Source organism: Somniosus microcephalus, chromosome 3, assembly GCF_052327205.1.
Source record: "Somniosus microcephalus isolate GS21.2 chromosome 3, FLI_Smic_1.0, whole genome shotgun sequence".
Taxonomy (NCBI): Eukaryota; Metazoa; Chordata; class Chondrichthyes; order Squaliformes; family Somniosidae; genus Somniosus; species Somniosus microcephalus.
In genome coordinates, this window is record NC_140989.1 from 224636804 (window position 1) to 224663519 (window position 26716).

Below are 26716 nucleotides of genomic sequence, written 5' to 3' on the forward strand. Positions count from 1 at the left end.
ATCACCAAGATAGAGAAAGGTAAAAATGTTGGAAATGTGCATTGGGACTGTCAGCAGACTGAGCACTTGGACAAACATGAGCTGATCAGAGAGAGCCAGCATGGATTTGTAAAAGGTAAGACATGTCTAACGAACCTAGCTGAATTATTTGGAGGAGGTAACTAAAGTGGTCGATAAGGGAGTGTGCACAGATGTTATTTATTACTTAAGAAAGGACATACTTGCTCTCGAGTCAGTACAAAGAAGGTTCACTCGGTTGATCCCGGGGATGAGGGGATGGACATATGAGGAGAGGTTGAGTAGATTGGGACTCTACTCATTGGAGTTCAGAAGAATGAGAGGCGATCTTATTGAAACATATAAGATTATGAAGGGGTTGGATCGGGTGGATGCGGGGAAGATGTTCCAGATGATGGGTGAAACTAGAACTAGGGGGCATAGTCTTAGAATAAGGGGCTGCTCTTTCAAAACTGAGATGAGGAGGAACTACTTCACTCAGAGGGTGGTAGGTCCATGGAATATGCTGCCTCAAAAAGCTGTCGAAGCTACATCATTACATAAATTTAAAACAGAAATAGACAGTTTCCTAGAAGTAAAGGGAATTAAGGGTTACGGGGAGCGGGCAGGAATTTGGACATGAGTCTAGGTTCGGATCGGTCATGGCCCTGTGGGTAGCGGAGCGGGCCCAGGGGCCGTGTAGCCTGATCCTGCTCCTGTTTCGTGTGTCTAATTCTGTTAGATTCAGGAGATAGTCCTGTCATAGTGGATTGGCGGTTAGGATCAGATCAGCCATGATCTTATTGAATGGCGGAGCAGGCTCGAGGGGCCAATTGGCCTACTCCTGCTCCTATTTCTTATGTTCTTATGGACTTCCTGAAGGAATTCCATAAGGTTCCACATAAGAGACTGTTAACAAAAATGAGAGTGCATGGAATTGAAGGTAACCTATTGAAGGTAGGGAACTTGTGAGCAGGTAGGAGACTGAAAGGGGTAATGGGTATGTACTTGAATTGGCATCTGAAGAGGGAAATTGGATGGGTTGGCATTTCTAGTTGAGGTTCTTGGGTCAGTGCAAATGCAGACAGCAAGGTGCCGTAGCTTAGGGCTGCCCAATTTACAGCCCTCAACTCTGGCAACTTGATCCTGGTTGTGTTTCTTATTTGCTGGTTTGTCCTGTTTTGTATTTCGTGAGCCTGGAGGTTTAGAAAGGGCTGTTTTTAACACTATTGCCTCAGTGGTTGATGAATCTAAATCGGAACACCAACATCCGTTACCCTCAGTGACGTATGATGGGTGCAAATTGATGATTATGTGGATTTTTAAATATGTGGCCTTTTGAGCCTCCATGGTCGGCACCCGACCTGGCTCATTGATGCTGGCAATTCTCACTCATCGACTTGCGGATTTTTATTGGCCCTGAAATTAGGATCGCGAGCTTGCCGCGCGTGCAAGCCCCCGATGTGCACTCACCCTGCGTGCCGACATCTGAAGCCTGGGCCTGCTTGCATTTCCTGTCACTGGCCCGGTTCAGATGTCGGCGCGATGTGCTTGCCTGATCTAGCGGCGTAGTTAGTGCGATGTGCCGGCTGGGATCAGGTGAGCACTCTGCAGCCAATCAGGGGAGGGGAAACTCATTCATGAGTTTGATAGTAAAGACTGTCAAACTCATGAAAAGTACGGGCGCCCAAAAGACTACTTTAACTTTAATTAAAATTAAAAAAAAATCCCAATAATTAAATAAACTATAAATAACTTTAAAAAACTATTTAAAACAATTAATAGAATTTTTGAAAAAAATAATTTTTTACGAAATCAGGTCTAAAAATAAACTTACCTTACTGTAAAGTCCTTAAAAACAATAAAGCTGTGGAAAAATTGTAATAATTTTAAATAATAGACCACTTACCTGCAAGAATCCACTCCTTACGCCTCCTTTTTTCATTTCTAAAAAGTTCAGTCCCTTGCACACGCGCAAACCTGTCAAAAAGAAGGAAGTTCAACGTGTGCGCGCAGAGTCCTGCGCGCACGCGTTGGACCTCTTAACACCTTGATTCGATGGAGAGGAAATGCCGGTTTCCCACGCATGCGCTGTGCATGCTGAAATCCGGCACTTCCAACGGGCCCACGCGTGAGTACACCGTCCGTACTCACGCGTTGTGACCGGAATTACTGGCCCATAGTGTCACGGGCAGATGCTGCTTCTTGGAAAGGGATCAGCTAAAAGATAACCTGAGGTACTGGTCACAGTGCCACCTTTCGGAGGCCTGAGAGTAGATTGCTTGGCCGAACTCATAGCTGGGTCAAGCTATGAGTTTGGCCGGGGGAGTAGGGCAAGTAAGAAAGGAGAGGTGGGGGGGGGGCAAGTACAGAAAATATAAGGACAGTAGGAAGTATAACATTTATATAAAAAAAACACTCTTCTGTCTTCACAGGTATTCTGTGTGAAATAAACAACGATGATTGTGAGCCCAATCTTGATCCCCATACGGGGGAGCACAAGTGTCTAAATGGCGGCCAGTGTGTCGACAAAATCGGCGGCTACAGCTGCATCTGCCCACCAGGCTTTATAGGAGAGCGCTGTGAAGGAGATGTCAACGAGTGCCTCTCCAACCCATGTGATCGCAAGGGCAGCCTTGACTGTGTGCAGTTAACCAATGATTACCTGTGCAAATGTCGACCTGGTTTCACAGGTGAGTTACAAAGCAGTTCCCTTTTTTTTAGTTCTTGACAATTTTTTCATTTTGCCCACCACTGCCTGGGAGCTCCATGACCTCCAGGTACCGTCACCGATTGGCCGTTCTTCCGGTTTGAGAATAAGCGGTGTGTTAGACTGCTCATTCACCGAGGGCATCACAGCCAAACCATATTGCGTCTTCAGACTGTGTCCCATGCAAGCATGCATGTGTACTTCCCTCAACATGGTTGATCAGGAGCAAGAACTCTGCCTCATTCTTGACGTGGGGGTACACCAAGACCATTTGTGGCACCCCCTCATTGGCTGCGCTGGCTGAGATCCACTAACTCAACACAGACCTGGGACTTTCATGGCTGGTATGGCTTGGCTACTCGCTGCCTTAACCAGCTGAGCCATCTGAGTAGATCCAAATAGTCCTTTCTTATATATGGTAATCAATAGAGCAGGAGCGTTGACGCCATCCGTTGTTTGAGACAGCATTACTTCACTCATTTTCTGAGAGTATCCTGTCCTCCAGCATAGGAGCCATTTTCGTTTGATCTTGAGGCTGATTGAAGCAGTCAAGATGACTTGGAGTCCATCAGGGGGTAGGGGGCGTGGGGGATGATATAATGGTTTGAGATGATTTAATTAGAGGTTTTCCAGTATATATGAAGGGAATCAATGCTAGCAAATTGTTCACGATTGTGAATGGTTCAAATTCCGGGGGACACAAGTTACAAGTGTCGGTGTCAAAAGGAAAGATTAAGGGGGAGAAATCGGTATCGCCCCATTTGGGGCGCAATTATCGGCCGGGCGCAAAGATTAGCGCCTGGTGCTAATTATCGCCTCCGACTGCAAACTTGGCTTTTATCGCCCCTGCAGCTGATTGGCGCGCTAAATCAGGCGCTTCACATCTGTCTTACGGCACAAAGGCCAAGGAGCGAGGTGCTAACTCACAGCGCTGACGAAGCTCATGATGTCAGTCAGCAATGGAACACAGACACACTGGCACCGGCCAATTCTTAAAGGGGAGTTCTGATGAATGGTCATCGTCCTGAAATGTTAACTCTGTTTCTGTCTTCACAGATGCTGCTTGACCTGCTGAGTTTCTCCAGCATTTTCTGTTTTTATCTTAAAGGGGAGGGTTTATCTTGGTCTCCATCCACATCCTGTTCATTGCAGCCTTGAGTCTCGGCCTGGAGAGACCTGTACATCAAATCTGCTGGAAAGAACAATGGAGACCCCCAGGGAAAGAGCTCAGAGTGCAACCCCCACAGTCTCTTCTAAATAGATACAAGGAAGGGCAAATCAAAATGAATCTGCAAAGTGCTGCTCAGTATGCAAAACTCCTTCACACAGTGTAGAATCTCTCCAGAAGTCAGTCTCTCTCTCTATCAGAATGCATGGTGCAAAAATGTCACCAACAAAAAATGGCAGGAAGTGGTTGCCTTTAAATAGCGCTCCCCCAGTCCCTTCCCGACTGCAAAACGCTCCCCTCAACCTGTCGTTGCTAGCGGCAGGTGTTAAGGCAGGGGGCGCCACTCAATTTCCAGTCCGGGGCGTTGCGCACTCGACTGATGTCCTGATCTGCCGGCACAGGAGATCGTGGCGGTAGTGTTTAGCGCCGCCGCAAAATGTCTGATCAATTTCGCGAGAGGCGCAGATATCGCCGCGCCTGGGCGCTAGTTGGTTTCCGCCCCACTTAGCGCCCTCTTAAGGTGCTAATGGGTGGCGCTACCAACTGAATTTTTTCCCCCTAAGTATTTTAGCAGAAGTTATTGGGGAAGAGCCATTGAAGGAGACAATTTTTAAATGGTTCTTGAACGCAATTGGATGAGAGTGGTGTTAGCTGCATGTCACTGAATACTTGTGCTGTTTAATGCAGGGAATGATGAGAATCTTTTATCCTAATGTTCAGTCAATAACACAAACCACTGATCTCTTGCAGGCCGTCATTGTGAGACAATTGTTGACCTGTGCCATTCTCAGCCGTGCCAGAACGGAGGGACGTGCATGTTTGCTGTTAACACTCCGCTTGGATACGCCTGCCGGTGCAGACCTGTAAGTGGAACCGAGTTCTTCCCTCACCATCAGGTGTATGAATATTGCTGAATTGTTTAGAAATGTCTTTTTTTTAAGAAGAAAAACAGCCCGGAATACACAAATCGATTGCCACGTCTCCGATCCCTTCCAGTAGTTGTTTCTAGATTCTGGGCAGGTGCTTGTGTAACCAGTCGCACTGGCGTTTGTTCACCTGCTGAGTGTGGCAATGGTAGTGTGTACTGATTCATTCTGCTAGCCAAATTGACTGGCTTTGACAGGTGCCAGGGCTGTCTCTTAGCTACTTATTAAAGTCCTGTTCGCTGATGTCACAAATGCTGTCTCAGAATTTGCTTTGCCTTTTATACCTGTGATCAGTGCAAATCTCCAGTTTTAACTGCGTTTAACATATTTGCTGCAGTCCGAACTATTCAAAGATTTTTTTTTTTTCAAATGAACGAATTCTTCCTCCCTCTCTGCCGAAGGAAGGGTAGGGTGTAATTTTTGTAAGACAGTCTATCAACACATGAAAGCATTTCATTAGGGTTACAGGGGAGGGTGTGGAGTGTGGAAATCAGACAAGTGTCTTGCACCCTGATCGCTATCTCCTGATTCCTGTTGAAAGTTGTGTGTACGGATGTGAAGTGAGAGCAGGATTGAGATCACAACCTAATTGCAGAGGAAGGCCATTAGGGTGACTTTTGCTCATCTGTCCAAAAAAATTCCACACTCTTCTCCCTCCATCACCCCCTGCCCCTCAAATATCACGGTCTCCAATTAAGCCAGGCTTTTCACCTCCACCACCTGGAGGTTCATTCCCATGTGCTGATCAGTCTTTCTGGAGAGTCCTAACATTTTCCCTTTACCTGGCTTGAGCCTGCCCCTACTCTCTCAGTTTAGTTTGCTGTAACTGTCTGAATCTTCTCTTGTCTGTATCTTGTATACCGTTACCAGGCTTCATCTCGGTTAGCCACCTTTCAAAGGCCAAAAAGCCCAAGTTTCAGTTGTCGCTCCTTCTAACTCGGGCCTCTGCTGGGAAATCAGCCTTGTGACTCTAATCTGAACTGTTCCCAGACAAGAATGTCTTCCTTGTGGCTCGAAGGCTAGAACTTAGCTGTCCCTTTTTTCTTTTGCCAAACGAGAGCCCTACACGCATGCGCTCATTTTCCCCACTGCCTGAGTGCTCCGTGAGCGCTGACTGACCCCTGGTACCTTCGCCAATTGGCTCCTCAACCACGTAAGGCATCACAGCCAAAACCGCATTGTCTCTTCAGCCTGTGTCCCATGCACACATGCTTGCTCAGCGGTCAGGATGCTGGCTAACCAGACTTGTACCTTTTTATAGTTTAGCAGTCTATTTGCCTTGTTGATTGTGGCTCCACCTTCCTGATCCCGTATGTCCACAAGTCTTTGAAACCTTCCAATAGTTGTTTCGGGATCTGAGGTCTGTGTGACCCAGTGCATTCAGCCGCTTAGCTATCCGACTGAAGGAGGAATGATGTCCAATTTTTTTATGCCTGATTTTAATTCTCTCTGCAGGGCGTAGCGGGGGCGAGCTGCGAATACACCAACTACACCTGCGGACAGGTGTTGTGCAGGAACGGTGGGACGTGCTCCATGACCTCCCTGGGCCCCAGGTGCCTGTGCTTGAAAGGATTCGGAGGCTCCGAGTGCCAGCTGCCCACCTGCTCTGCCAAGTCGTGCCACAACGGCGGGACCTGCCTTGCAAAGTCCACACCGCCGTTCTTCAGCTGCCGGTGTCCCGCGCAGTACCGGGGGCTGACCTGCGACGAGTTGGAGAGGGAGAGCTGCCGGTCACCCCGCTGCAAGGAGGCGGCCGGGGACCGAATCTGCGACCAGGAATGCAACAACCACCAGTGCGAGTGGGACGGCGGTGACTGCTCGCTGGCCTTGAAACCTTGGGAGAACTGCACGGAGAACCTGCAGTGCTGGAACTACTTCAACAACAACCAGTGCGATGAAGCCTGCAACACGCCCGAGTGCCTGTTCGACAACTTCGACTGTCGCTACAGTCAGAAGTCCTGCAAGTACGTTCCTAAAACGCAAAGACCGTGGCAGGGTTCGGAGCTCTTTCTCCCCAGGACGCCGTTGGAGGTTAGGTCAGAATGTGTACGGAGAAAGAAAGAAAGGACTTGCATTTATATAGCGCCTTGCACATCTTCAGAACGTTCCAAAGTGCTTTGCAGCCAATGAAGTACATAGAATTTACAGCTCAGAAACCAGCCACTCGGCCCAACGGGTCTGTGCCAGTGTTTATGCTCCACATGAGTCTCCTTCCCGACTTAATCTCGCCCTGTCAGCCTAACCTTCTATTCCTTTCTCGCACAACTACTTATCCAGCTTCCCCTTAAACACAGCTGTTGAAGTGCAGTCACTGTTGTAATGTAGGAAAATGTGGCAGCCAATTTGCGCACAGCAAGGTTTCACAGACAGCAATGAGATAATGATCAGATAATCTGTTTTAGTGATGTTGGTTGAGGGAGAAATACTGGCTAGGACACCAGGAAGAACTCCTTTGCTCTTTGAAATAGTGCCATGGGATCTTTTACGTCCACCTGGGAGAGCAGCTTAACGTCTCTTCTGAAAGACGGCACCGCCAATAGTGCAGCACTCCCTCAGTACTGCACTGGAGTGTCAGGCTAGATTTTGTGATCAAGTCTCTGGGAGTGGGACTTGAGCCCATGACCTTCTGACTCCGAGGCGAGAGTGCTGCCCACTGAGCCACGGCTGAAAGTTCTTTTATTAGCACCGTGCCAACACCCAGCTGGTGAAAGTTACTGTGCCTTGTACATAGAATAAACATTATAGCTATGCATAGTTGGTGGATATCAGCACGTGGATGCGTTGTAAGGCTGGAACTGGGCAAGGTTGATTTTTGAGAATGCCCGTTGCTCTCTAACATGTCCTTTTCGATCCCCGCAGCCCCTTGTACGAGATGTACTGTGCCGATCACTACCAAGATGGACGCTGCGACCAGGGCTGTAACACCGAGGAGTGCGGCTGGGATGGGCTGGACTGTGTGGACAGCATCCCCGAGCGACTGGCCAAGGGGACGCTGGTGCTGATCGTGCTCCTGCCACCGGAGGAACTGCTCAAGGACGCTGTGAACTTCCTTCGAAGGCTGGGGGCCCTCCTGCACACCATCCTGCGATTCAAGAGGAACTCGAACGGGGAGCCGATGATCACTCCTTACTACGGCCATGACTCCAGAATAAAGCGATTTATTAGGATAGTGAGAGAGCTCGGGCAAGAAGTTATAGGGTAAGAATTTCTCAGCTGATGCGACGCGTCGGGCCTATTGTTTGGGGGTGCGTGTTTTATTTTTTTAAGGGAGGGGGCACCCTGAAATGCACTGCAGTGGTGTTGCTCTGCTGTGCAATGAACTGATTAATGTGTGTGTTCGCTTGTGCTAATGGGCAGCATGGCCAACCAAAGTAGTTGGGGGTACAACCTCAAAACTTTTATTGTAGCAGAGGGCTGCTTCTGCCTGTGCACATATACACCCAGCAGGAGGACCAACTTCCATAATGAAAGGGAAAAACATTAAGGGAGGGACCAGTTTTGTTTTAAAACTAGGAGCTTGAGTAGTGCCAAAGGACTGGAAAGTAGCCAATGGTAGCAACTCTGTTGAAGAAGCAGGGAGAAGGATAAACTGGGTAACTATAGATAAGTTAGTCTAATGTCAGTTGTGGGCAAACACTCAAACTCCATAATTTGCGATCAAATTAGTGAATATTTTGATATGCATGGGATAATCGAGGACGGATTTATTGAAGGGAAGTTTTGTAAATTTATTTGTGTTTTTTGACTAATAGTATAGATAAAGGGAAGATACGGATTTTCAAAAGGCATTTGATAAGGTAACTCACAGGAGGCTTGTTAGAAAAAATCAGGCATATCTTAGAGGAATGTAACTACATGGATAGAAAGTTAGTTGACGAACAGTAAATGGTTGGTGCCCAGATTGGCGAAGGTAGGAAGTGGTGGGCCCCAGGGTTCAATACTGGGTCCACTTATTCTCTGTATGCAGATCGTTTGGACTTGGGCTTAGGAACACAATGTTGAAATATGCTAACAACACAAAACTAAGGATTTTGATGAAGAGGACTGTAAAATACTTTAAGCAAAGTTACACATTAGCAGAATGGGCTGATGCAATTTAATGGGCATTTTGGGAGGAAAAACTCAGAATAGGGAAGATGATGAAAGGTGTGGATGGGCAGATACCCAGGGGCTAAAATACATAATGTGAGTACACATAGATAAAGCCACAAAAATGGTAATTAACATTTTGGGTTTTATAAATAGGGGCACAGAGTATAAAAGTAAAGAGGCAATGGTTATGTAGCAGGTAGAGAAAGGACATAAAAAGCATAGAGACCATATATTGTAGATTCACCAGGATAAAACCAGGGTTGGGAAACAATAGCTGTGGGAAGCGACTAGAGTTATGGGTCAATTTCCACTGGAGCAGAGAAGGCTAAGAGGAGATTTAATAACTTTTTTTCAGGACAAGTGGATAAACATATGAAGCAGGGAAAGATACAGCAAAGAGCTGATACAGACACAAATGGGCTGATTGGCTGTAGACTTTTATCGTTTAGTGGTTAACCTTGGCTTCTGTAACTTTTTTCATTTTTGTTGTTCGCACAGTTCTCAAGTCTGCTTGGAGATTGACAACCGCCAGTGTTTGCAAACGTCCGAGGATTGTTTCCCCTCGACAGACAGTGCTGCTGCCTTCATCGCTGCCCAGTCCAGCAAGGGCAACCTGCCGTACCCAATCGAGTCTGTTAAAAGTAAGTGGAGTTGGCTCCCAAACCTCAAACCGATGACTCTCCAGGGAGTGCTGAGGTTGCAGCTTTTCTGGAAATCCATTGCCAATCTCCCCATTCCTGTGAATGCTTACTGAAATGGAAATAAAAATAAGCTACGGTATTGTTTTATGAAAAAAATAACACTCCCCTTCTCCCCCCCACCCCACACAGTATCCAAGGTTTCTATGGGTGTCCTTTGAGGTTTGTATTTATTTATTTTAGCGAACGGGTGGTAAGGCAGCATTCATTGCCCATCCTTGTTGCCCTGAAAGCATTACAGGTCACCACATAGTGTGGGACTGGAGTCACATGTTGGCCACATTGGGTGAGTGAATCAGGTCCTTTCCCCTGAAGCAAGTTAGTGAACCAGTTTTCAAGGTAATTTTTCTGGAGTTTCTGGAGAATTGAGGGAGGCTGAATAATCTTTGCCTACTTCACTCTCAGTTGAACTTCCAACACTGGAGTGTGGATGAGGGGAGTAAGACAAACACTTGCAGCAGAACCATTACAAGTTGAGTCTTTACTGAGGCCAACGCAGCTGCCAACCTCTTAGTACACATATACGAATGTTTCAATTTTCTACTCCGTTCACTCACCCTAACCTACCTCCCTCTGAACTTGCAGCACTCCGTTCTCTCAGATCCAACCCAAACATTCTCATTAAACCTGCTGACAAGGGTGGCACTGTCACTTGGTGAACCGACCTCTACCTTGCCGAAGCAGAATGCCAACTCTGACACCTCCTCCTACCTCCCCCTGGACCACGACCCGACCACCAAACATCAAGCCATAGTTTCCCAGATTGTCACTGACCTCATCTCCTCTGGAACTGTTCCCTCCATGGCCTCCAACCTCATAGTTCTCCAACCCCGCACAGCCTGCTTCTAACTCCTTCCCAAGATCCACAAACAGGACTGCCCTGGTAGACACATCATTTCAGTCTATTCTCACCACAGAACTGATTTCTTCCCATCTTGACTTTTTTTCCTCCCCTTATCCAGTCTCTTCCCACCTACATCCATTACTCTTCCAATGCCTTCCGCCACTTCAAAGTTTCCAGTTTCCTGGCCCTAACCGTCTTCTTTTCACCATGCACCTACCATCCCTCTACACCTCCATCCCCTACCAGGATGGCCTGAAGGTCCTTAACTTCTTCCTTGAGCAGCGGCCCAACCAGTCCCCATCCACCACCACCCTTCTCCACCTGGCTGAACTTGTTCTCACATTGAACAACTTCTCCTTTGACTTCACTCACTCCCTCCAAATAAAAGATGTTGCTACGGGAACCCTTATGGGCCCTAGCTATGCTTGCCTTTCTCGTGGGATATGTGGAACATTCTTTGTTCCAGTCCTACTCGAGCCTCCTCCCTCACCTCATTTCCCGGTACATTGATGACTGATGACTGTATCGGTGCCGTTTCCTGCTCTCGCCCCGAACTGGAAAATTTCATCAACTTTGCTTCCAATTTCCACCCTTCCCTTGCTTTCACCTGATCCATCTCCAATTCTTCCCTTCCCTTTCTTGACTTCTTTATCTCCATTTCTGGGGATAGGCTATTGACCAGTATCAATTTTAAGCCCACTGACTCCCACAGCTACCTTGACTACATTTCCTCCCACCCCGCTTCCTGTAAAGACTCTCTTCGATTCTCCCAGTTTCTCTGTCTCTGTCGTATCTGTTCTGTCGAAGCCACCTTCCATACCAGTGCTTCCGATATGTCTTCCTTTTTCCACAACCGAGGATTCCCCTCATGGTTGAAAGGGCCCTCAACCGTCTCCGTCACATTTCCCGCACTTCTGCTCTCATCCCTTCCCCTCCCTCCCTTCAGCCTCACCAGCCTCCACATTCAGCGGATCATGTTCCGCCACCTTGCGCGTGATCCCACCACCAAATACATCTTCTCTTCCCCTTTCAGCATTCCGAAGGTACTGTTCCCGCCATGACACTCTTCAGTCGCCCCCCCAACACCCCTCCCCTTCCCACAGCACCTTCCCGAGCAAGCGCAGGAGATGCAACACCTGCTATTTTACCTCCTCCCTTCCCACTGTCCAGGGCCCTAAACACTCCTTCCAGATGAAACAGCGATATACTTGTACTTATTTCAATTTAGTATACTGTATTCGCTGCTCATGATGCGGTCTCTTCTACATTGGGGAGACTAAACATAGATTGGGTGATCGCTTTGCCGAACACCTCCGTTCAGTCCACAAGCGTGACCCCGAGCTTCCAGTCACTTGTCATTTTGATTCACCGCCCCACTCCCTCTCTGTCCTCGGCCTCCTACACTGTTCCAATGAAGCTCAACGTAATCTCGAGGAACGGCACGTCATCTTTCGATTAGGTACTTTACAGCCTTCTGGACTCGACATTGAGTTCAACAATTTCAAGTTATAACCACTGCCCCATTTTTTCGCACAGCAGGTGTTGATAATGATTCTGCTATGCCCATTTACATCTCCTCTAGACCCATCTTTTGTTTCTTTACTTGTCCCATTACCACCCCCTTTTGCCTTGCACCTTCATCCCTTTTGTCATTTAATCGCTCCTACCTTCCACCCAATCACAGACCTTCCCTTTTGTTCTTTTCCCACCCCTTTTTCCCTGCATTTTCTATTTTTATTATACCAATGTTTTATGTTCAGCCATTTTACATTCATGCCGACCTCTTAAAAGGGGTGGGAAAGTGTAATGTATATACCTTGAAGTGGGGAACTATCTTTTACAGCTCATGTATACTGCAGTACTGGCAGTGACCACACCTGTATATAGCCCTGAGTAGTAATCTGTACAGATCAGTTGCAGTGTGAGCCACATTGAGTAAACACCTGTTGTACCGTTCTCCGCAGTCTGTGTCTTATTATACACGGACGCAACATTGGCGACGAGGCAAGTTCGAACCTACCTGCAACTCTGCATCACCTCCCCGGGGATTCGTTCCTGGAGATCAGTGGATTGGAGGTCAAGGCCAGAGACTCGGGCGTCGACCACAGGCAACCGCCCAGTCATCCAGCAGAGACTCGAGAATTGCGGAGGAGGCTGTCGAGAGCCAGGCTTGGCTTTCCAGTCGAGGTGGTCCAGCGAAACGGGCTGGCAACAGGTAGTGCGCAGACCCTTCCCGGACAGCGGCGGGCTAGAGCCCGACCGAGCGGCACAGCAAAGGGCCGAGCAGCGTCGACGGGGGAGAGAGAGAGAGGGCAGAGCGCACAGGGCGCAGCCGGTGTTCAGGGGCTGAGCAGCGTCGGAGAGAGAGAGACGCGCAGAAACCCGCGAGGCGCCGCCATTGCCACGAGGACCGCCGAGAGCGGCGTTGGCAGCAGCGGGGGAGGAAGGAAAACGCGGTAGATGCCATTTTAAGCCATTGGGAGACGCCATTTTAAACCACACCCAAAATGCCGAAGAGTGGCAGTATCACCGCATTTGACAATGAAGTCGAAGATTGGACTACATATGTCGAACGAATAGAGGTGTACTGCAAGGCAAATGAGGTGTCAGATGACAAGAAAGCGTCGGTATTGTTAAATTTAATGGGTGCAAAGACGTATGGTTTATTACGAAATCTAGTAACCCCAACGAAGCCAATGGAAAAGAGTTTTGAAGACATAGTAACGATACTAAAGGAACATTTAAACCCCACACCGCTGCCGATAGCAGAAAGATTCAAGTTTCACAAACGGAACCAGCATAAGGGTGAAAGCAATGCTGATTATTTAACAGAACTGCGCAAACTATCGAAACACTGCCAGTTTGGAGCGGGACTGGCAGATACCTTAAGGGACAAGTTTGTGTGTGGGCTTCAAAGTGAAGGAACCCAGAAACTGCTTTTATCTGAAAAGGACCTTACACTGGAAAAGGCTTTCAGCATTGCGGTATCATATGAAGCAGCAGCACGGGGCGCTGCAGAGATACAACAGAGACCGCAAGAATATGGCACAAACGAAATGTCATATGGAACAGAGAAGTGCTATTGCTGCGGCAGAACAACACACGACCAGAATGATTGCTGGTTCAAAGACAAAGTGTGCAGACAGTGTGGAAAAGTAGGACACACAGCACGAGTCTGCAGGTCGGGAAAGAAAACCAGCAATAAGAAACCTACCAAAGGAAAGTACAAGAAGGTACATAAGATGACGGAGAATAGTTCAGACGAACAAAAGAGTGATAACGACTCCGAAAGCAGGGAACTGAGTTGTCTGAAACTACATAATGTGATCACAACGGAGGATCACCGAACCATTTGGGTCACTCTCAAGATAGCAGGAGTCCAGGTAAAGATGGAATTGGACACCGGATCAGCCCTAACAGTCATAAACCGACGGGACTACGAGCGGCTATTCTCACACATACCCTTGAGAGAGACAAAAATTATTTTGAAGACATACACGGGGCAAAAAGTCTACCCCAAAGGAAAAATAAGGGTGACCGTTATATATAACGGTAAGGAAACACCAAAACTAGACCTGTATGTATTGCAAGATGGAGGACCACCATTACTGGGACGTGAATGGATCCGGAAAATACAACTGGATTGGCATTCCATACAGGCACTGACTGTGGCTGACAAAAAGGATGACGACGTCACACCTGGGCGACTGTCAAAGATCCTAACTTGTAATGTATATATACCTTAAGGGAGAGAAGTACTTTTTACAGCTCCTGTATACTGTAGTACCGGCAGTGACCACACCTGTATATAAACCCTGAGTAGTGATCTGTACAGTTAGTTCTAGAGTAACCCTCATTCAGTAAACACCTGTTGAATCGTTCCCTGCAGTCTGTTGTCTGATTATTGAAGGACACAACATTAAGATACACGGACATAACATTGGCGACGAGGCAGATTCGAAGCTACCTGCAACTCTGCATCACCTCCCAGGGATTTGCCCCTGGAAAACAGTGGAAGAAGGTCGAGTCCAGAAGCACGGGCGTCGACCACGGGCAACCGCCCAGTCATCCAGCGGAGATTTGAGCATCGCAGGGGAGGCTGTCGAGAGCCAGGCTTAACTTTCCAGTCACGGTGGTCCAGTGAAACGGGCTGGCAACAGGTACTGCGCAGACCCTTCCCGGAAGTGGAGTGATGAATGTAGTCGAGCTTTCCAGAAGAGCAAAACACTAATCACATCAAAAGAGGTATTGGCCCATTACAACCCAGCATTACCAATTCGGTTGGCATGTGATGCGTCACCCTACGGCATTGGAGCGGTGCTGTCGCACAAATTCTCGGACTGCTCAGAGAGGCCAACAGCCTTTGCGTCACGATCACTAACCTCAGCCGAGCTTAACTACGCCCAGATTGACAGGGAGGCCCTCAGCCTAGTGTGGGGAGTGAAAAAGTTCAATCACTATCTGCACGGGCAGAAATTCACCTTGCTGACTGATCACCAGCCTCTTGTCTCCATTTTTAATCCGAAGAAGGGCGTTCCGGTGATGACTGAGCAACGACTACAAAAATGGTCACTCTTTCCAGGGGCGCACCACTATGAGATTGAATATAAGGGCACGAAACAGCATGGAAATGCTGATGGGCTATCACGCCTGCCACTGCCTACTGCGGAGGAAGCACCAGCAGTGGATCCTGTCAAAATATTCCATTCGACTATAGTTGAATACCTACCGGTAACTAACGCTTGTATCGAAAAGGAAACCCGAAATGACCCGACACTGTCTTGGGTATATGATTTGACGGTGAAGGGATGGCCAGCACATGGCGACTCACTGTTGCCAGCATTCTCGATAAGGAGAGAACAGCTGTCAGTGTGCCGGGGGACCTTGATGTGTGGATCCCGAGTGGTAATTCCACCCAAGTTAAGGGATAGAGTGCTCAATGAGCTTCATGAGGGTCATCTGGGAGGGGTAAAAATGAAAAGCCAAGCCAGGGCTTGTGTGGTGGCCAGGAATCGATAAACAAATCGAGGACCTGACCAAGAGCTGCTCAGGATGCCAGAAAGTCCAAAATGCACCACCACAGGCCCCTCTACACCCATGGGAGTGGCCCTCATCTCCATGGCAACGGGTGCATATTGATTTTGTTGGTCCATTCATGGACTCAATGTTTTTAATAGCTGTGGATGCGCACTCGAAATGGCCTGAGGTCATCAAAATGTCCTCCACCACCACGGAGAAAACTACTGCAGTCCTACGGACCATTTTTGCCAGGAATGGCTTGCCAGAACAGATTTGCTCCGACAACGGACCACAGTTTGTGTCCGAAGAGTTCCGGAGGTTCTTGAAAAAGAATGGGGTAAGGCATTACACATCCGCCCCGTATCATCCAGCCACAAATGGATTGGCTGAGAGGTTCGTACAAACCTTTAAGAAGGCAATAAAGGCTATGTACAATGACAACATTCCGCTGCAGCACAAGGTCGACAATTTCCTGTTCGCCTACCGGAATGCGACACATGCAGTCACCAACCAGGCCCCAGCCATGATAACAACAGAAAATGCTGGAAAAACTCAGCCATGATGTTCTTGAACCGAAGGTTAAGATCTCGCCTGGATTTGCTCAGACCAAACGTACGAAGAGATGTTGAGAGTAAGCAATTCCAGCACATCCATGAGAAGCCAACAAGGAGCTTCAATGTAGGGCAACCAGTCTTGGCCCCCGACTACCGAACAGAAAAATGGCAGCCAGGAACGATATGCACACGGCAGGGCCCACTAATGTACACAGTGGACGTTGCGGAGAGCATCGTGAGACGCCATGCTGACCAGATCCTAGAGTCACAGGAACAAGACAACCCCATGTCTCGCCCATACGTACCTGGTGATGAACCCGACGTACAGGTCGCATCTACCCCAGAAACAGTAGCATCGGAAGCTGATGAACCAACCGACGACAGGGGGCCAGAATCGCGTCCGCACCAAGAGCAAGACACTCGGGAAAGGCGCTATCCAGAAAGGATCAGGAAGCCTCCCCAAAGACTGAATATATAAATAGACTATTTTCAGCTAATGTTGCATGTTAAAAGTGTTAATTTTAATTAGTTTGATATTTAATTGTTAAATGAGTGTTATGGTACTGTTAATCTAAAAGGGGAGGAATTGTAATGTATATACCTTTTAAGGGCGGAACTATGTTTTACAGCTCATGTATACTGCAGTACCGGCAGTGACCACACCTGTATATAGCCCTGAGTAGTAATCTGTACAGATGAGTTGCAGTGTGAGCCACGTTGAGTAAACACCTGTTGTACCGTTCTCCGCAGTCTGTGTCTTATTATACACGGACGCAACATATAACTTTTTTATTATACCAATGTTTTACGTTCAGCCGTTTTACATTCATGCCGACCTCTTAAAAGCAAAACAGAACAGCATTGTTTAAGTAATTTAAACTTTTAAATACGCTTAACAGAGGAAACATATCATCTGAGGCAATATTAGTTTTCTCTATCGAACTTCCCTACTCTAAGCAAAAGCATAATTGTTGCCGTCTATCAGTTGTCATCATCAGACCATGGATATTGCAAGATATTGCCATCAAGCCCTACCCTCTACTATTTCTATACCCATCCGTACTGAAAGATCTAAATGATTCCTGCAGCACATAGAATCATACAACTATTCGGCCCATCGTGCCCATTTTTGAATGAGCTGTCCTATTAGTCCCTCTCCCCATCACTTTCCCATAGTCCTGCAGGGTTTTTTTCTCCCCCGCCCCCCCCCCCCCCCCCCCAAAAAGTATTTATCCAATTCTCTTTTGAAAGTTATTGTTGAATCTGCTTCCACCACACTTTCAGGCAGTGCATTCCAGATCATCATAACTCGCTGCATAAAAATGATTCTCCTCATCTCCCACCCTGGTTATTTTGCCAATCGCCTTAAATCTGTGTCCTCTGGTTAACAGTTTCTCCCTATCTACTTTATCAAAAGCCCTCTTAATTTTGAACACGTTTATTACGTCTGCCCTTAACCTTCTCTGCTCAACTTCTCCAGTCTCTCATCCCTGGTATCATTAGAGTAACACTCTTCTGCACCCTCTCCAAGTTACTTGAAAGTTTCTTGAGTTGACGATCCTCCCTGGTTGAGAAAAACGTTTGAAAATTGCCACCTTCCTTTGCGTTTATCCAGTTCCTACGTAGATGTACGTTTGGCATTTCCAGAGCATTAATGACCTCTAATTAGAAACCTGATCGTCCCTCTCGAACAACAGAGTACTGTAACTGGTTGAAATTGACTTCCCATTGAACAGGCTGTCTCGATTAATCTGATGCAGGGGGAAAAAAACAAGTTGGTCAAAGATTTCCAAAAATACAATTTGATCTTTTCAGCTACCATAGTTTTTGCAATAATGGCACAGAAATTCGGGTCGGGGGCTTCCCCGCGGGTGCAAGCCCCTGACCTGCACTTACCTAGCCTGTTACACAGCCTGTTGAGCTGTGGGCCCGCGTGGGATTCTGATCCTGGGCCGCCTCCAACTGCCAGCACGCAGTGCTTGCGTATCCCAGGGGCGCGGTTAGTTCGATGCGTCCCCTGGGATCACATGGGCCATGGAGAGCCAATGGTAGCAGGGAATGCTTCATTCATAAGTTTGACAGGAAGAGCTGTCAAACCTATAAATACTATAAGCCCCAAAAATCACAAACTTCAAAAAAAAAAAATTTTTAATCACATTTTTAAAATAACTATAAATTACATGAAATAACTATTTTAAACAATAATTTAAATTTTTGAAAAAATTAATTACATTTTCAAACGGGACTAAAAATAAACTTACCTTTCTTTAAAGTATTTAAAAATAATAAACCTGTGGAAAAAATGTGTTAATTTTAATTAATTCACCACTTACCTTGTTAAAAGCAGGCTTTGTGCCTGCTTTTTAAAAGTGTAACTGCTGGAGACTTACCCTCTCGGAAAAACCTGGGGAAAAAAAACGTACGTTCGATGCGCATGCACTGCCTCTCCGGCGCATGCATTCCACCTCTCAACCCCTTCTTTCAGGGGAACGGAAGTGCCGGTTTCCCGCGCATGCGCAGTGCATGCACAAAACTGGCACTTTCGTTGGACCTACGCGTGAGTACCCCATGCGTACTCACGTGTTGGGACCCGAATTTCTGGGCCATGAAGTATAGGGCCAGCATGATTTTAGGTACTGGGAGCTACGTTCTCATTTGATGCAATGTTGATTGCACAACGTCCTGAAGAAATGAAGGCGCAACCTACAAGTGTTTCTCCAGCACTAATGGGGCTGATCAGGGGTGCCATCTTCAAGAGTTAATTCTTGCCTCTTCGTCAGTGACAAGTAGTTGAAATGAAATGGAGCCATCAGCAAGCTGTCTGACAAGACCAAGAGCATTGCACTTGGTAAGCTCCCAGTGTTAACATTAACTACAGATGCTGGAGTCCAGCATGGTAACCCCTATATTGCCACTCCTCAGCACATCCACCTCCAAACTATTTGTCCAAAACGGTTGGTAAGTGTACACTTGACAGCCCTGTTGCCAAGGTGGACAAACCACAAACAGCTCTCCATCTGTGATCTAATCCTTTTCTAAGTTAATTTTTTTTTATTGGGGAGGAAGAAGGAGAGAAAGCACATGGGCTGAGGTGCGAGTAACAGTGACCGAGCATGAAATGTGCACTAGGTTTAAAAAAAAAAATTTTTTTTAATCGGTCAGGTTGCACATAGATAATACTGGGTAGATTCTAAACCCAAGTGGAGGAAATGTAGAAAATAAGATTTTTGTCTTTTAACACTCGCCTTCGCTGTCTCGCCTGTACTGCAATGGGGGGGGATAAAAATGGTGTTTGTTTTCCCTACAGGTGAACGTGATGAAATAGATCCCAAGTCTAAGCTGAGCCTCCTGCCCCTATTGATGGTTGCCGTAGGGATCATCATCCTCATTCTGATCCTGGGGGTCGTAGCAGCTAAACGCAAGCGCAAACTTGGCCCGCTGTGGTTCCCAGAGGGCTTCATCTTGAACAAGGGCGGCAATCGGAAGCGTCGAGAGCCTGTGGGGCAGGATGCAGTGGGAATGAAGTAGGTGTTGTTGAAGATGTAATTATTGATGCAAGTGTTCAGTGTTAGATTGTGTATAGGTATTAATATTGTACTGATGGATATTAGTGCTCACTGTTAGATTGTATGTAGGTCATGGCCCAGAAATTGCGGTCAGCGGCGTAGCTATGGAGTATGCCACCGACCTCCGAAAAGAATAGGAACTTACCTGATGGGGGCTCTCCTTCGTGAGCTTTCTCTCAGAAGCTGCGTGCTCGAGGGCAGCGTAATTGTCCACGGATCCCAGGGACGCAGCATGTGCGGAAGCGTACCTGGGATCACGTGGGCCTGGTGCTCCAATCAGTACACCGAAGGGAAAGTGTCTACCTCCAATACTAGCAACCTACTTTATATTGCATTTCACCTGATGTATTTTCAGAATAATTGTAAGAATGAGGAGAATAAATAGTTCCAGAATGACCCGTTCACACACACAGACCCCTCTTTTTAAAAAAAAAAAAAAAAAAAAAAATTGGCTATTAATTCTTAAATCTAATTTAGGATTTAGAGTTCTGATAAATCATTGAAGCTGTGTGAAATTTCATATAAAATAACATGGACAGGTGATACAAACATAAATACAACAGAGCCCAAACAAAGATCTGAAAAATCTGCACGTTAATCATTTGGAGGTGTTTTGAACAGTTTTACAATTCATTACATCACATTCCGGAGCTAATAGAATGAGTAACTGTCTCTATCTAATCTCCTTACGTTGATGCAAACAAGCCCTGCGTTTGTTTGCATCAACCGTAAAATTTTCGTACGTAATTGCTGGGCAGTTGGTGGGCAATTAGCCCAACTCTGCGCCAGCTATTGGGATTTTCAAGGCGGTGCAGATCATCTGTCAAGGCGCAACTTAACAGATCGCAAGTTTGGGATTTAGCGCATGCGCAAACACATGCAGAAATCCCGAACTTGTGGTCCATTTCTGGTAAGACTGTGTACGGTGTCATACCCACTGCAAATTCTGGCCCATAACGTTGTACCGATGGATATTAGTGTTCAGCATTAGATTGTATCAATATTAATGTTGTACTGAAGCAATCGGAATTAATGCATACAGTAAGTATAGGTATTAATGAAGAAGAGCAGCATTCAGAAGCCGCGAAACCCTGTGGGGAGCGTTGGGCTTAGGATGGGAATGAAGTAGGTGTACAGTAGCAACTTGGAGAATTGGGAGTGTTGAGGCCAAAAAATTCCACTGCCCGAGGTTAAGAAGTTGACTTGGCATTTTTAGTCCATCAAACAATCGAAAGGAATATTTCCCAGGCTTAAATCGCGTACGGCTCAAATTGGCAGAACAGTGACTGTTCTGTCGAAATCCACGGCATCTCGCTTCAGCACATTTTTTATATATTGTATGAAGTTGTTGGTTTTTTTTAAAAAGAGGAAGTGTAACCTGTTGAATGCCCGATAATACTAAATGTAACAAAGGAGATGCCTTAACGCCTCCCTACCCCATTGATGCTTCATACTGTGTGCTTCAGAACTGCTGATTAGGTGTAGCCAGTCAAATTCCTTCTTGTGGGATATTGTGAAAACATTTTTTGAAGTGAGACCCTGAAAGGAGAATGCTAAAGCAGGGGAACAGAGAAAGAAAGAAAGACTTGCAGTTTATACCGTACCTTTCATGACCTCCGGATGCCTCAAAGCGCTTTACAGCCAATGAATTACTTTTTGAAGTGGAGTCACTGTTGTAATGTAGCAAAACGCGGCAGCCAAATTGTGCACCGCAAGGTCCCACAAGCAGCAATGCGACCAGATAATCTGTTTGTGATGTGGGTTGAAGGATAAATAATGGCCAGGACACCAGGAAGAACACCCCTGCTCTTCTTCAAAATAGTGCCATGAGATCTTTTATGTGACATCAGAGCACAGCAGGGCCTCTGTTTAACACCGCATCTGAAAGACGGAACCTCCAACAGTGCAGCACTCCCTCAGCACTGCACTGGAGTGTCAGCTTAGATTATATGCTCAAATCTCTGGAGTGGGACTTGAACCCACAACCCTCTGACTTGGATGCTAGAGTGCTACTGACTGAGCCACAGCTGACACCTAGTGACAGACACCCCAGCAGGCATAGAGGTATCTGCTCTTTACATTATTCTGCATCAGCAACACTTACTGTTTTTACTGTCTATGAATCGGACGAAAGCCAGAATTCCTGAATAACCTTTTAAGTGACGGAGATAAATGATGGTTTAGAAAAAGGGTAGTGTTGAAAATGATAAAGGGATTCGATAGGATAGATACAGAGCAACTATTTTGCCTGATGGAATCCAAAACAAGGGGCCATAATTTGAAAATTAGACCTAGACCATTTAGGAGTGAAATCAGGAAGCTTTTATTCACACACAGGATAGTGGAAATCTAGAACTCTTTCCACCCCCCACCCTGGGCCTCAACAAAATGCTGTGTATGCTTGGCCAATTGAACTTTTCAAGACTGAGATTGATAGATTTTTGTTAGGTAAGGGTATCAAGGGATGTGGAACAAAGGCAGATAAATGGAGTTGAGATACCAATCAGTCATGATCTAGTTGAATGGCAGAACAGGCTCAAGGAACTGAACGGCTTCCTGTTCCATAATACGCTGTACTGGTCAGGGCTGAATGCTCTTGGTAGGCTGAGTTACTGATGCACTTCTGGTACTCCTGATCATGTTCAGACCTGAGTAGAAAGCGAAACAATGCCAGGTAAACCACATTAGATTGGTGGTGTTTCACAATAATGTGTTTCTTATGCACTTTGCAGTGCAATAGCTGTCAGATTTTGATGGGAACTCACAGGTTGCCTAATTGTGTTATGTTTTGTCTGGCTAACCTCTGCAGGATGTGGTTTGAGTCCTTTGATAATGTGTCATTCCCACACAGTTGCCTTGGCTGCCTGGGGGTTTTTGACTTCCTGCACTACCTGCCACTCCTGTGTTTGCCCTCCTTGGGTGAGAGTTTGATTCCCCTGGGTTACCTGCCACTCCTGTGCTTGCCCTCCTTGGGTGAGGGTTTGATTCCCCTGGATTACCAGTCAGTCCTCAGTTGCTTGTCCTCCCCCACAGTTGAAGCACCTGTGGGAGAGTGCTCCATCAGAACAAGTTTGTTCTTGGAGGCTGACTTGACACAACATCCCCCACCCCACCCCATAAGAACAAAGACCCTGCCCATTGACTGCAATGGACAGCAACCCTAACCAAAATTAGATTAAAAAACAATGGTAAAAACTTGCTTTCTTTTTGCTTAGGAATCTGTCAAAGCAGGCGCCCGATGACAGCATGATTGATGACAACCAGAATGAGCAGTGGATGGAGGGAGGAGGGCCAGAGGCCAAGAAACCTAAGGTGGGTCTGCAGAGCCATGTGGTGAACCGCACGTCGTCCATGTGGGCTCGGCAGCCCAATAGCGTAGCTGTGGTGTCGGTTTTACATTGGTGTTTTGACAGATTGGAGTGATAGTGGAGGGGTGGGAGTCTCAGTGCCAGGCCTGTGCAGTTGTAATTGGTCCACTTTTGCCGGTGGAGCCTTGGCTTCCAGATTCAGGCGCTCCATGTTCTCGGCCTTGCAGTGTGAACCTTCAAGTACCAACTAAAAGGTTGACTGAGTCAGTGACGGTGGGACCAGCGTTTTCCCGCTGCTGTTGATCATAGAATGCGTGTGGTGGTGGTGAAAATTGCCACAGAGTCCACCACTTGTGCCATGGCTGCTGCAGCTGAATCATGTGTAACCATGTGACCCGAGATGGTCGCCACTCGACTCAATGCACAATCCACTAGCTCATCCAATACCTGTAAAGTCACCCAAAGTTAGATTTGGCTGTTGGTAATAGTGGCAGAGAAAATGATGTCCGTTCCCCTCGAGTAGAAATGGGGACGTGCACCATCTTCCAGTGATGGGGCAACAGCTTTCGAAGTTGCTTATTGCAGAGATGTCTGACACTTGCTCGCCCTTCCCTTCTGAAAGAGGATTGAGCTCGCCACTGAAGACTGCCATTGCTGTGCTTTTCCTCCTGTGCCCCCTCTCCCCTTGATCAAGCGTATTTCTGATATGCCAGTTACTTAGAGTTTACAGCATAGAAACAAGCCATTCGGCCCAACTGGTCTATGCCGGTGTTTATGCTCCACACGAGCTTCCTCCCACCCTATTTCATCTAACCTATCAGCATATCTTTTTATTCCTTTCTCCCTCGTGTAATTATCTAGCTTCCACCTTTTAAAGCATATATTTTATATATGCAATTCTGTGCAACCCAAAATTCTCCAAGCCACAGGGCTCCAGGTTATATAGCAGCATGTTCGTATAGTGTTGGTTGATGACCTGCTCTCTCTCTCCTTTGCAGACTGAAGATCAGGCCCTACTCTCAGAGAATGAAGACCAGGTTGACCATCGACCGTGGACGCAGCAGCATCTGGTGGCGGCAGATATCCGTTTAACACCCTCTCTGGCCCTGACCCCACCTCAAGGGGAGCAGGATGCCGACTGCATGGACGTCAACGTGAGAGGTCCAGGTATGGACAGCTGCCCTCGTTATAAAATCAGTCAAAGACTGGTGTAATCTTCTGCACCAGTGTAAAAAGGTTTATCGAGTTTAATTTCTGATATTGCAGATTCCTAAGTGGAAGTGTGCATCTTTGTGGATGAGTATTGCTCCCAACTGGGTTCCTCCAGAGTTAGTGAAGAATCAAGCCTTAAGACTTGTACTCCCTGGCACTATGTAATGATTCCTCCTGTGTGGTGTACCTGGATTAAGATAGAGATCAAAAGAAACTGTGGCGTTGATTTCTAGAGGAATAGAATTCAAAAGCAGAGAAGTTATGTTAAACTTGTATAGAACCTTGGTTAGATCACACTTCCGAGAGTACTGTGCATAGTTCTGGTCACCGTATTATAAAAAGGATATAGAGGCACTGGAGAACGTGCAAAAAAGGATTTACAAGGATGATAGCAGAACTGAGGGGCTACAACTATCAGAAAAGACTGAACTGGCTGGAGCTCTTTTTTCTAGAAAAGAGAAGACTAAGAGTTAATCTAATAAAGGTCTTTAAAATGATGAAAGGGTTCGATAAGGTAGCTGTAGAAGAGGTGTTTCTACTCGTGGGGGAAGTTAAAAACTAGGAGCCATAATATAAGATAGTCACTAATAAATCCAATAAGGAATTCAGGAGAAACTTCTTTACCCAGAGAGTGGTGAGAATGTGGAACTCGCTACCACAGGGAGTGGTTGAGGCGAGTAGCACAGATACATTTAAGGGGAAGTACAAGTACATGAGGGAGAAAGGAATAGAAGGATATGCTGATAAGGTGAGATGAGGTAGGGTGGGAGGAGGCTCGTGTGGAGCATAAACCCTGACATAGACCAGTTGGGCCGAATGGCCTGTTTCTGTGCTATAAATTCGATGCAATATTGAATATCCAGAACCTTCTCGTTTACATTGAATGTTCTTCTTGTGCCAGATGGTTTTACACCTCTTATGTTGGCATCGCTGCGAGGTGGCGGGCTGGACACTGGAATCGAGGAGGAGGAAGATGCCGATGACTCGTCAGCCAATGTCATCACCGACCTCATCTATCAGGGTGCCAGCCTCCATTCCCAGACGGACCGGACCGGGGAGACGTCTCTCCACTTGGCTGCACGCTACGCCCGGGCGGACGCGGCCAAACGCCTCCTGGACGCGGGCGCGGACGCCAATGCCCAGGACAACATGGGTCGATCACCTCTCCACGCAGCTGTGGCAGCCGATGCTCAGGGGGTGTTCCAGGTGGGTGGGCACTGGACAAACTAAACACAGTTAGACTGCGGGTAAGGAGCAAAACCCGACCCTCTGAATGACTTCAAGGTGAAGGTGCTGCCTCCTGATTAGATTTGAGAAATGCTTTTTTTTATATTTTATTTTTTCAGTTTTCTTGTAATCCTTTTTCCCTGCTGGTTGGTGTGTGGGGGCTGGGATGGGGTACTGAATATTCAAATTTTTGATGCAAATAGCCTGGAATTTCCTGGATTCCAATTATATAGAATTTCCACAAATCTTATGCCCAAATTTCCTGGGAATTGCATTAACATATGTCAGAACATAAAAACCGGCATAAAATCAGTGTAAACAATCGGGGCCATGGAAAATGTAGAGCATACGTCATCCATCTTCCTTCTTTAGCTTACTGATGTTATGAAAATGAAAGTATGAAGCTGTCAAGTCATCATTTATAACACGTGTTTTAGAAAATACAATCGTGGAAATACTTTCTTTTTTAACATAACTGTTCCTGATGTCATAAAAAAGCATTCAAAGATCTAGAAAATAGAGTGCTGGTCTCGGTGAGAATGTTTTTTTAAAAAGCTTAAATAATCGCTTTATAACACCAAGTAAAGCGATTGCAGATGCTGCTACATCTGAAATTTTGGCTGTAAATTTAACCCGTTCAGAATGGGTGTAAATGCAGGAAACTGGTACTTTCTGGTCTTTTGCATTGGGGTGTTGAGCTCTGTTAATGAGCCAAGTGGGGTATTGGCAGCCATAACTCGGGAGTGGTGCAAATGACCGAGGAAATTTATGCGTCGGGATGTTTTGACATAAATCGGTTATGCTCGAATTTCCTCGGAAAATATAGTGCAACTCTGCTCTTACGCCGTAGCTACACCAAAACTTTCCAGGAAATTCCGGGTCAGTAAGTGCAATCCAAAAGAGAGGGTGGGTTTATTTCTCAAACTCTTGGTATTTCAGAAACTGTAGGGAAATCCCAGTTTATTTTAAGACGGGGAGCACCTGTGGATCAGGATATGTTTGGTCTTTATGGCTGAGGAGCAGCAGCTTACATGAGTCACATGACTCTGCTCAAGTTAAACTCCCTTGTATCTGACATGCAGAATGATGGATTGGTAACCCAGTGAGACACATGGCAGTCATCAGCTCAATTCATGTGGGCCCAAATTCCAGCAGAGGTTTCTTCAGCCAAGAGTATCGAGCACCAGTCTCCTTACTCTAGACAGAGTGCCATGCTGTGTGGACTGGAGCTAACCCTCTTCCGCCAGTCTCCTTACTCTAGACAGGATGATATGATGTGTGGACTGGAGCTAACCCTCTTCCGCCAGTCTCCTTACTCTAGACAGGATGCCATGCTGTGTGGACTGGAGCTAACCCTCTTCCGCCAGTCTCCTTACTCTAGACAGGATGATATGA

At 46.7% G+C, this 26716-nt stretch overlaps 1 protein-coding gene across 1 annotated transcript in view; it reads left to right on the top strand.

Annotated features, from left to right (window-relative positions):
- Positions 1-26716, top strand: part of LOC147121729 (uncharacterized) — a 176065-nt gene that overhangs the window by 139953 nt on the left and 9396 nt on the right. The window contains exons 23-31 of the mRNA XM_085982183.1: positions 2433-2690; positions 4626-4738; positions 6257-6765; positions 7661-7999; positions 9392-9534; positions 19316-19532; positions 22790-22886; positions 23881-24049; positions 24996-25300. Coding sequence (XP_085838309.1) covers positions 2433-2690; positions 4626-4738; positions 6257-6765; positions 7661-7999; positions 9392-9534; positions 19316-19532; positions 22790-22886; positions 23881-24049; positions 24996-25300 — 2150 coding nt within the window. The remainder of the gene's footprint in view (positions 1-2432; positions 2691-4625; positions 4739-6256; positions 6766-7660; positions 8000-9391; positions 9535-19315; positions 19533-22789; positions 22887-23880; positions 24050-24995; positions 25301-26716) is intronic.